We start from the raw sequence: 11,592 nt of genomic DNA, 5'->3' as shown, positions 1-11,592 counted from the left end.
AAAAAAAAATTAAAAGTTGCCTCAACAAAAGGGCACTTTGGGCACTCATCAGGAAAGGGGCGGGTGCTCAAGCCCCTCTAGCCCCCCCCTCTGCACGTCCCTGCAGGAAAGTGTGTCAGTGTGTAACTCTGTGGCCGGGTCATGCCACAGTGGGTAAGAGTGAAATTTAGGCAGCATTACTGGACGAGAGAAAAAAGAATAAACAGAAGTAAAGTATCGCTCAGTGTGCTTCTGTGTGCAGATCATTTCTGAAAGCCAAAGCTACCGAGAGCATCCAAGCAGCCCACAGCATAACAGATGATATGACCTCTACTAGCACTGCGACAGCTGTGAGCGCAACGTCTGCTGCAGACGGTCGATCAGGTACTGACAGCCGTCAGGCGTGTCAGACACTATGTATTCAAATACACTCACGTTCATTCATGCTGACCCACTGAGATCCAATATGTAGAGTTCATTCAAACAAATGAACATCATCGGTGAAATTAATCATATCACCAAATCACACTGCTGTGCCTATTACTGAAGGAGCGCTATCGCTTTAGAAAAACTCAAACCTGAATCTGCATTTCTCTGCAGACGACGAGGAAACGGGTGACAAACCGCTCATCTCCACGCCACGCACAGAGCGGTCAGCAGGTATGGAGAACAAACAGTACGTCCTGGTCTCAGGCCAGTCCCTGTCATGAACTCTGTGGTGTTTTTGGTTTTAAAGATGAGGAGGAGGAAGAATGTGGGGGGCAAATATCTGTTGGAAATGAGGAGGCTGAACAAGGCAATGCGTGTAAGGAGGATGAGGAAGACGAGGAGGGTAAGGAAGACTCATCCAGTTGTTTTTCCTTCAGATGACATTTTCTCTTCTCAACATATTCACAATTTTCCAGCAGATGAACTGCAGCAGGTGTCTGATGTCCAGCCAGGTAACACCGACAGCTGCTCCTTTATTTTCTTCTTCTTCGGAGGTTCCTCTCTGATTGTTTCCTGTGTTCTGTCAGGCGGTGGCGACTCGGAGGATAAATCACTGACAGCCACGAGACAGAGACCGGGTACGCAGACAGTTTGTTGTTTCTGAGACGAACTTTTCTCTGCTCTTTTGATGCCACAAGAAAGAAAAATATACGAAAGCAAATACAGTGATTCAAAATAAATACATGTGTATTACAAAGTCATAGCTTAAAGCTGCGCACAGGAGGAAAGCAATAATAAAATATTTATAATGAAAAAAACATCAAACTCATTAAGGAAGCCATCAAAAATATTGAAATCTAAAATAAACCATAAATAGCAGTATGTTACTGTAAATACATACAGGAAATGAAAAATAAAACAATATCATAAAATAAAAAATAACAAAGCTTTTAAAACAATAATATTTTGAAATGGCTTCATACATTTTCAGCTGTAATTAAATTAAAATAAACATTTTCATCTCAAACCTTTACAATAATTTTGTGATTCAAATACAAATCTGCAAATAATTCCACTTCCCAGCGACCGGAGGGCGCGAGGCGGCGTGCACCCACACACTGTGTCACCCGGACACGCGGACCAACAACCGTTCACACCTATGGCCAAGTTAGCCGTCCACAGACTGAAATCTAGAGCAGAGACAACATATCAAAACAACGAGGGACACCAACGACAGCTGTGCTGGACAGAGCTGCGCCCATCTACTCCACCACATGGGTGGAGGGAACCAACAACAATCACACAGGATACGATATTGTTCATAAACCAAAGCAATGCCCCGACGTGCCCAGTAAAAAGATCAGAACCAGACCAGAGCTGGACTGGAATCTGCTCCCCTGTGCACCACCAAGTCATCACTGTTAGCAAGAGCGAGCTCCAAAGACGGTAACTTAGCCGCTGCAGGAGCGCATAACTTCTTCTTTGTGTTTTTTGGTGGTGCATTACTGCCACCAGCTGGCCTGGAGTGTGGAGAGGACGCCGCTGACTCGCGTAGCTGCCTGTCGCGCCTGTTCAACAGTTGGCAGGAATAAAATATCTAACTACACAGAAAATGAGCAAATGCTTTGCAGTCGTTTCGTTTTTCTTTACACTGAAGGCAAACCTCCATACAATGAATTCCGCTGATTAATAGAAACCCAAGTTCAAAGTCTACAAACCATACAGCTCTAAGACTTATGGGCCAATCACTTCCTCCCAGTATAACAAGCGTTTTCACTGGTCTTTGAATGTTAAGCATGTACATGTTTTGGTAACAATGCTGGTTTAACACAGCTTTCAGCCTTTTTCTCTTAACCATGCACAGCTCCAAATAACTTTTCAGTTCCTGCCAGTTATTCTGTGTTTTATATCCGTGTCATTTAACTCGATAGCAGAGTGTGAAGAAAAGCTGCAGAACTCTGTGTCACGAGCTGCGATGGCAGACTGTGGAGTAGCAGTAAAAGTAGGAAAAACATAACTTGGCGATTCTCCCTGAATCCCACACAGTGCACAACTCCATGCAAGGTGAGAAAAGGGGCAACCCCCAAACTCCCATTCCCACACCGTGACTCCAAAAACACCCCGATTCCTGGTAACACACAAACACACTCAGGTTAGCGGGATATCTACAGTCGTGACGGTTTTCTCATACAAAAGTCCACGGCTGGACTAATGAGTTTTGACTCAAGGATCCAGCGCCGACCAGAGCTCAGCCACACTCTTAAATACAGCTCCCTTGACGATCTGCTGCAGCTGCTGTGGCTGCCTCTAGCGCACAAACACTTCCGGGGATGCGATCCCTCAGGCGACCCAAATCATCCGGGAGCACACACGGAGAGACGAGGGGAAAAAGCAGAGAAAACAAAACACCACACACAGAAAAATATACATGTATACAAAGATACATGAGCCCTGGGCGCCTAGATCCAGGCCCCAACACTTTGGCCTTGTTGCTGCCTGGTACCTGGTTCCTCTGTTTGGAGCTCCTATTCTCTCCCTCCTTAAACACCATCCTCTAACCACAGAACAAAGAAAGGCTGCCCATATCACCCATCAAACTGTCACCGGGACTCATCCTCCCTTAGGTAGTCCAACTAAGCATGACAGGAAAGAGCAATAAGGAGATAAGGGATGCAAGGAAGAGAGCAAGGAACAAAAATAGGAGAAGGAAGCAAACATGAGGCTCAAGGCAGTGAAACGTAGCCAGCTACAGCTCATGGTTTGACTTTGAGCTATGCTGAGCTGTGCAAACAGTCATGGCCAAGCAGCTTTTGTGGCAGCGATAATGACAGACATTTACAGTAGCTTATCACCCCGCGGGGTGAAAAAACTACTGTGGCTGAATACGAGCAACAGTTACTACCGAAGGACGGGTCCTGTTCCTGCTCAATCACTGCCTCGAGAAAAGAAAGGCAAATTAAGATCAATTTATATTTGTAAAGTAATCCTTTAAAAAGACAAATGAAAATTTAAAATACATATTAAATTATATACAAAATAATAATAATTAATAATAAAGACATTATTTTGTTATCTATGTATATATTCACAGATGCGTGTGAACCTGAGTGAAACTTGCAGTCCATGGGCTGTAATACGACGTCGGCCCCCTTTGCAGCTGTAACAGCTTCAGAGTGTTTCTGGAAGTTTCAGGCTACGTTCACTCTGCAGGTCTTAATGCTCAACTCCGATTTTTGATCACATCCGATTTTTTTGTCTGCGTGTTCACACTACAAACAAAATGCGACAGCAAACGCGCTCTTTTGTGAACCCTCAAAGCGGCCGCATGCGCAAAAGAAGACGTCATACACAACGCGCTCCGTTTGGACCCAGAGCAAACTTATTGCTGTTTTAGAGGAGCGGTGCTTCAAAGGATAGCTGCAGTACAAATAAAATGTTGTTCCCAACAGTTTCACTGGATGGACAGGAAGCATTCGTGACGTCTTCTCCGGCGCTGATAATTGGCGTCTGTCTTGTGTCAGACTTAAGAGACGTATTTAATGCGACCTGACCATCAAACAGCAGTCGCTTTCTGAAACATCGGATATGTATCGGATTCAGGACCACATATGAAAGTGACCCAGATCGGATTTGCGCCGTTCACACTGTCACACCATGATTGGATAGATGGGTCGCACAGGGTCAGAAAAGTCGGATTTGATGAGCTTTCGCCTGCAGTGTGAACGTAGCCTTTGACCACATCTTTCAGAAGCGCATTTGTGAGCTCAGACAGTGATGCTGTCTGATTCCCCCCCGCCCCCACCAAACTTTACACTTGGCACAGTGCAGTCAGATTCATGCATCACAGTCCCAGATGGAGAAACGTGATTGGTCACTCCAGAGAGCACGTCTCCACTCCTTTACAGTCCAGTGGCAGCATCCTTTACACCCCTGCATCCGAGGCTTTAGATGGTGCTTGCTGATGTAAGACTCGGATGCAGCTGTTCATCCTTGGAAACCCTTTTTGATGAAGCTCTCTACGTGCTGTTCTTGAGCTAATCTGAAGGCCACGTGAACTTAGGAGGTCTGTTGGGCTTGACTCTGCAAAAAGTTGGGAATCACTGCACACTATGTACCTCAGCATGTGCTGCTCTGTGATCTCATGTGGCTGAGTCGAGGCAGGCAGAATCTGCAGCTTTTAGGCTTTTTTTCCTTCAAAAACTAATATGTTTGCGCTTACTTGCTTTAAAAAAATGAAAATAAAAATCCAAACAGGCCCTCATTGTTGGGTGGCTGTCATTGGTAAACAGAAACATTCAGCAGGTATGTCACTGTTGAGCGTGTTCTCTCTTTCTGCAGCTCCTCCCAGCACTCTAGCTTTGACCAGCCTGCCGCAAGCAAAGAAAAAAGTCCTGGTGGCTCCGACTCTCAGCCTGTCATTAGGTAACGAAACAATAGCTGGGAATTCTCTTTAACACTACACAGTTTTCGTTTCATTTCGTTTCAGCTCTTTGGTGTTGGGTTGCAGGTCGCAGCGGGTCCATGGTCTCTGATGACCTGCCTTCTGTCTTCCTTTCCCCCTCCCCTGAAGATGAAGACGACCAAGCACTTGACTTTGATCTAGATGCTATAGAGACACCCTCAGACAGCGAATCGCTGCCCTTCCCAATGTATGACCTGGACCTGGAAGGTGAGCGGTCATAGAGAGGTCATACAGGCCAAGGTTTGCGAACAGCTGTTTATCTTCTTACCTGATTGTTTCTCAGATGACCTGCGGCGTCTTGGTGTTGCCTCCAGCCACCACAGAGGTCACAGCTCCAGGTCTGACCCACAAACTGGTTGCCTGATGGAAACAGACCAGAGTGGACTGGGTTTTCTGGAAAGGGAGGATGTGGTGGACAGCCATGGCACCAGGTGGCGTTGTTTCACTACAGGTGACCCTCCGCAGGAGAGCCGGGTCAATATGAGCGTCCTGGAGCCGTTCCTCAGGGTGCTGTCTCATGGAGGTACTGCTAGCTACCTGTGCACTGATTTACCTGTTTATCTTATGCCCCCTCACACTTTTAACACCTGTTGGCAATCCAGGTTACTATGGAGATGGTATGAATGACATCATCGTGTTTTCCTCCTGTTACCTGCCAGAAAACTGTCTGGAGAACTACCAGTATGTGATGGATAATCTGTTCAGGTAATGAACACACATTGGCCTCTGACCCCTGACCTTCACCTCTGAGTCACTGCTCTTACCTATCCCACAGTGAGAATCAGACTCAAAGTCGTGGCGAAGAAAAAGACGGATCAAAAGGCTGAATTTGTCTTAGTGCACAGACCCACTACGGGTTCCAGTGTAAAACCAGTAAGAGTCTTTGTGGATGTGATGGTGCTGAAGGGGAACTGGCTCTGGTTCAGCTGTCAGATAATTGACCAGTGGCAATGCGGCAGATCAGTTCAGAGCTTTTGCGATCGACTGCCTCACCACTGCCTCTCTGTATGTATCAGGTTCGTAGTGGGCACTCTGGAGCTGATGGTGGCGGAAAACTATGTGATCGTGTATCTCTGTGCTGGAGGTCAGAAGGACAAACTGCCAGGAATCAGTTGGCTCAGAGAATGCTACACCACCATCGACCGCAGGTAAGAAAAAGCAGGTCCGAACATCCATCCGTCCATCTGTTATCGTCTGCTTATCCAAAGCCGGGTTGTGGTGGTGGCAGGGCGAGCTGTTATTCATCCTTTACACTTCCCAGTTTCTGTTGCGTGTTTTGTCTCACTCCCATTTCTTCTTGTTGCATGTTGAAGCTCTACTTGGAACCTTGTTAAGATCCAACGATGCAAAATAGGAGTTTTTGCCATTTTTCACGTGGTCTTAAACTTTTGATCAGGACTTTATCAATGGGCACATATTCAAGCTTTATTGCACTGATGTGTCCAAAGCTCAGGGATCTTTTTCATTGCTAAGAATGCTTACTCAGCCTAATAAATAATAAAAACACAGTTTTAGATCCAGTTTTTTCACTCGTGGCTGAAGGAGAGGGGTTTATTATTATTATGAATATCTGGAGGACATCGCCTTCATGTCATGAACTGATTTTCAGGTGATTTTCAGGTGTGCCAGGCATAATTTTTAATCTATTTCCTCCTTCATTCACCTGTTTTCAGTCTTTTAACTTTTTTTTTGTCTTTTACTTCACAAATTGTATTTCATTGTTTGACCCTTAACCCTAACATCCATGGCCCAGAAATGGATAAATGGGAGACCATGGCTGGATGGATGATTGGATGTTGGTTGGATGGTTGGTTTATTCCAGCGGTCCCCAACCCCCGGGCCTCGGACCGGTCCCGGACCTCGAGAGTTGAGGCTCAGGTGTGAAATGTGTGGTTTTCAGGGGTTTTATCGGTTTTCAGCGTTATTTTGTTATCGTTTTGATCGTTAACTCGGTTTTCCTGGGTCTTTTCATGTGTGTTATGAATAAATCTTCTTTTTTTCGGTACTGGTACTGGTTTTATTTTGTTGTATTTATTCGCGACACCTTAAAGGCCGGTCTGTGAAAATATTGTCGGGCATAAACCGGTCCGTGGCGCAAAAAAGGTTGGAGACCGCTGGTTTATTCCAAGTCCCTAATTCAGTGTTTCTTTATGATTCTTTTGGTGATTTTCTGCCTGCAGGTTGAGGAAGAACTTGAAGGGTTTCTATGTGGTTCATCCCACCTGGTACATTAAAGCTCTCATCACCATCATCAAGCCCTTCATCAGGTGCACAATCTTTTCTTCATCACCACCCGTCTGATACAGACACAGATCATTGTTTTGCTAGTAAAAGCTTATAAACCCCATCATGCTGTTTTCTTGGACAGGAAGTGGTCATATCTGAATGACTAAAACTCAAACTGTCTTTTTATTTCATCCTCAGCACCAAGTTCAGCAGGAAACTTCAGTTCATCAGCAGCTTAAAGGAACTTTCTAACGTCATCCCCACTGAGCATGTTCAGATCCCAGACTGTGTCAAGCAGTGAGTGACATCGTTACTTATTTGTTCAAAGCTGACAGATTAGACGTATGTTTTAAAACATATTTCCTCATAAATGAATTAAAAACAGGAACAACCTCAGCTGAACACAAGAAATATTGAGACATATTGATTTCCCCGCAGGTATGATGACAGCCTGTCCAGGTGAGACTCCAGGTGGCGCTGCAGAGTCACGTACGTGTTTCTCTGACATCCAGCAGGATCTTATGCACTGTGTCAGCATTTGGGCTTCCTGAGTGAATCGCCGGCACTTCAAGACTTCTAACTTTATTGACAGTTTGTGTGGTGAACAGTGTTAGTGGGTCCAAGATCTTTATGCTTTAAGTTTAAACTGAGGGCTGTTGCAGTATGAGCCAGGAAAGAACAAGTGTCCCCTCAGATACATGACTTCGTTTGTGATTTTAACTGAAACATTTCCCACAGTTACAACCTGGTTTGTAGAACTTAAAATTAAGAGTATTAGGACAAAAGCACAATGATGTAAAATGAACAGCAGGTTCTGTGCGTCCTCAGAACGACACGCAAACATTCAAGTTTGATACAAAAAAGTGTTTGTGAGCCAGAACTGTCAGAGATTTCAACGTTGGATATTTTGAATCAAAGGGTTTTATTTTAGAAATGCGTTTTTAAGGTTTGTAACACATTTCCTCCAACTTTCAGTGTTTTCTGTCAGAGTTGAACCTTCAACCCTGTCTGAAGTCAAGGTTCGCCTTACAGTGAAATGTTCTGTGCTGCTAAATAAACTCCCAATAGTTCCACAATCTGGGCTTTGTGTTTGAACCTCCCGCTTCCTACTTTGCAAGATTCACACTTCAAAATGATGCTATTATAAATAATGTTATTATAGACATGGTGCTGATTCTCAGCTGCTGGGCTGTGATCCTGAAAACAGCGAATAGTGTGCACAGTCACTGAGAACGAGTCTGACTCACTGCTGGTGATGCAAACGGCTCGATATCCCAGAATCCTCTTCTGCTTTGTAACATCTGTCACATCCTCTTTATCGAGGATAAGTGGAACACCGATATAATTATAATGATAAACAACTGGATATAACTGGCTCACTTTCTGTGTGTTCATCACATGTTAGTTACCTGAATGTGTATGACACGAGGGATAATCTACAACTGCAACCCATCTGTTAGCAGAGCCTGATGTAAGGTATGTTTGCTGCTGAAGTAAATGTCTTTTGTAGTGTGTCACCACCCCACGCCTGATCCCGACTCCCCACCCAGGAAAAAAGAAAACCCCGAGAGCCGCGCTGGTTTGTCTCGGTGACTCGCGTCACTGAAACGGCAGAGTTTGTGTGGACACTTGAACACAGAGAGCATTTATAAAGAAAAGGAAAACATGTCTGTGGGTGTGTGACTGTTCCTGTTTCACTGCTTTATGGGGACACACAGTCACCTTGTGGGTTCTGGTCTGCCTGGGCCCAGAACCTTTAGGTCCCTGTAACGTAAATCATGACAGTTACAGTTAGTACTTCACTGAGATTTGCTCTGAAGTGATGGAAACATTGCTGTGTGTGTAAGTGGTCTGTATGAAACCAGCCGCTGGTCAGGAAATGAAGGCTGACAGGAAGGAAGTGAGGTCACCGCTGAGGAAACTCCATAAACAGGAACACAGAGCCGACTGTGTGCGAGTCTCAAGCCAACCGAAATGTGTTTTTCTGCTTTTTCTCCACCTGCCAAAGACTGAACACTCAAAAAGACTGTCAGCTGGGAGGACAGTAACAACAGATTTATTCAAACACAGTTTTAACACCTTATACTTGCTGTATGTTGTGCTTGTTGCTGCACATAAATGAGACCATCCAGCCCTGAACAGCGGCGACACAGCAGCGCAAGCAGCGTACGACCCATTACACTTCACAGCTTAGTGCAATATTTAACACAAAGACAGAAGATAATTGGCTGCATTTTACAAATTAATCAGAATTCAAATCGATCTTTTCACCGCCCTCAGTGACTTCAGGGGAGCCACACATACAGACACATATGTCCACACTGGGTGAGCTGACAAAGTCAACGCTAGCAGCCAGGTGCTGATAATCGAATGATTATCAGATAATCACAGAGCTGCTGAGGGTGACGGAGCACAGATATGACAGCCATGTCTCTGTTTAGATACATCTCTAACGATTTAACACAATTCAGCCAAGCTTTGACAGGAGAACGGAGCTGTCACCCCTGATGGACAACATCTCCCAGCCCATGCAGGAGACTCTGACAGCACTGAGCAGCTGCTTCAGTGGCTGCTGCACCCACAGTGTGGGACGGAGACATTTCACAGGTCTCCCCATGGCTGTCAGACTCCACAACAAAGACTTCAGCTGATCAAACACATCCACATATGTGCAATAACACTAAGCACAATACTCTTTTCTAGCATCGTTGTATTATACTCATATTATATATAGCATTTGTATTCTATTTTATTTGATTGTCTATAGTATTTTATTCTATTCTATTGTGTACAGTCTTATTGACATCTTATTCCAGTGTTTTTCTCTAATTTGTCTATGCAACTGTCCACTGCTTTAACAATAATTTCCCACGTGTGGGACTAATAAAGGTTATCTTATCTTAAGATTGCGAGAGCTTTTCAAGAGAGTGTCTTCTAAATGACCAATGAACTGCGAGGACACACAGTCCCGATCAAAAGTGAAACAAAACAGCTTTTCTTGGAAACAACAAACAGGCTGTTTTACAGCTGATCAAAAAAGGACCCACAAACCCCAAAACAGAAATCAAAGTTCCAAATATGAACTCAAGAAAGAGCAGCTCCAGCTTATTGTTGGTCAGATATTCGCTTCAGCACTCTCGATGCAGCGTTTCCATGAGGCGAGGGGTTTGTCCATGAAGGGCATCGACCGTCTGGAAAAAGCTCGGGGAGCTTTTCCAAGGCTAAGAACTCTTACTGAGCCTCATAAATAATAAAAACACATTTTTGACTTCAGGTTTTTCACCCATGGCTGAATGAGGGGGGTTTATTATCACTATAATTGAAGAAGAACATGTCAAGAACTGATTTTCAACATAAAGGTAAAATTATTGCCTGAAGCATTTCTGTGATCCTACAAAATAAAAGCCTCTGTAGTCTCAATCTGTCTGTATAAACATGTGCTGCTCGTGACTGCAGATGGACACCGTTTTCCTTCAAAGCCACAAACACCCTGCTGTGGACGTTTGCTGCTGTATACCAGAGTTCAGATATAAAACACACAAACATAATAAAAGCGTTTCTGCGGCTCGGGGCAGGAACGTGGAGCCGGAGCTTTTCTGCGCTGTTTCTCTTTGAAAGCGTGGAACATTTATGACATCACACACGTGTTTCCCACACACGCTCAGCCTGTAACAAACCAGCTCTGACCGCCTCCGTGTTTCCACTCGTCCTGCTTCCTCCTCAGTGCTCGGCTGGCGTTTCCATAGAAACACCTAGTTTAACCATCATCATTATAGCTCTGCGGTCTGTGCACAGCTGCATGTAATAAAATGTGAACGCAGCCTGTGAACGGGGTCATACGTGTAGAAACACACGTCTGCCCTGACTCTCAGTGTTTCTCATTAGCCTGTGCACAGACTCACGCTTCACGAGAAAGCGATGCTGCGGCCTTCATTAGACCTGTTTGAGCTCATTCATAGTTTCTGTCAGAGCACCTCTGGTCCCCGTCAGTCCTGCACATTAAGCTACAGGAGCTGTTCCTGTGCTAACACTAGCCAGGCTGAGTCTGATTCGGTGAGCTCGGAGGAACGGCCCAGTCTTTTACAAACGCCTCTCACGTGTCTGTGCGAGTGAGTTTATACACCTGTGCCTGAAAACACCTGCATTTAAAGATTAAGTGGTTTGGCCCAATGCTTTTGTCCATGTAGTGCATTTAAGACCTCAGTGCTGTTGGCCAACAGCGTGCTGGTGGAGACTGTGCTTGAAGAGAGGAACAACATCAGTAATCTAAATGTAGGCACTGCCACCGGGAGCGCTGCTGCGATGATGGAGAGCAGTTGGAAAGGAAGCAGGGCCAGGAGCAGTGGAGGTGGGTTCAAGCTGTAGGGCATCCTGATGTGAACAGTGTTGTGGGTGAAGAGAGCGTCAGACAGGATCATGCATCCACAGAGGATGCCATCGCCCACGTCCTACACACCACTCTCAGCCACGTGGACAAGAAACAGGGTAACTATGTG

General features: G+C 45.1%; 1 protein-coding gene across 8 annotated transcripts in view; it reads left to right on the top strand.

Moving 5' to 3' along the window:
* Positions 1-8,172, top strand: part of LOC102299963 (BCL2/adenovirus E1B 19 kDa protein-interacting protein 2) — a 23,719-nt gene extending 15,547 nt beyond the window's left edge. For 4 of the 8 annotated variants that reach the window (XM_042213711.1, XM_042213712.1, XM_042213713.1 and 1 more), the window contains exons 3-14: positions 242-363; positions 580-639; positions 716-811; positions 885-1,046; positions 4,747-4,830; positions 4,916-5,077; positions 5,154-5,393; positions 5,473-5,575; positions 5,887-6,018; positions 7,051-7,137; positions 7,295-7,393; positions 7,535-8,172. In XM_042213711.1, coding sequence (XP_042069645.1) covers positions 242-363; positions 580-639; positions 716-811; positions 885-1,046; positions 4,747-4,830; positions 4,916-5,077; positions 5,154-5,393; positions 5,473-5,575; positions 5,887-6,018; positions 7,051-7,137; positions 7,295-7,393; positions 7,535-7,559 — 1,372 coding nt within the window. In that variant the 3' untranslated portion in view covers positions 7,560-8,172. The remainder of the gene's footprint in view (positions 1-241; positions 364-579; positions 640-715; positions 812-884; positions 1,047-4,746; positions 4,831-4,915; positions 5,078-5,153; positions 5,394-5,472; positions 5,576-5,886; positions 6,019-7,050; positions 7,138-7,294; positions 7,394-7,534) is intronic. The other 4 variants (XM_014341284.2, XM_042213717.1, XM_042213715.1 and 1 more) reach the window with 4 other exon arrangements.
* The last annotated feature ends 3,420 nt before the right edge of the window (positions 8,173-11,592 follow it).

This window comes from Haplochromis burtoni, unplaced genomic scaffold, assembly GCF_018398535.1.
Source record: "Haplochromis burtoni strain Fernald_Lab_line unplaced genomic scaffold, NCSU_Asbu1 Contig_472, whole genome shotgun sequence".
Lineage (NCBI taxonomy): Eukaryota > Metazoa > Chordata > Actinopteri > Cichliformes > Cichlidae > Haplochromis > Haplochromis burtoni.
The sequence above is the reverse complement of the archived record's forward strand: the minus strand, read 5'-3'. Positions and strand labels throughout refer to the sequence as shown.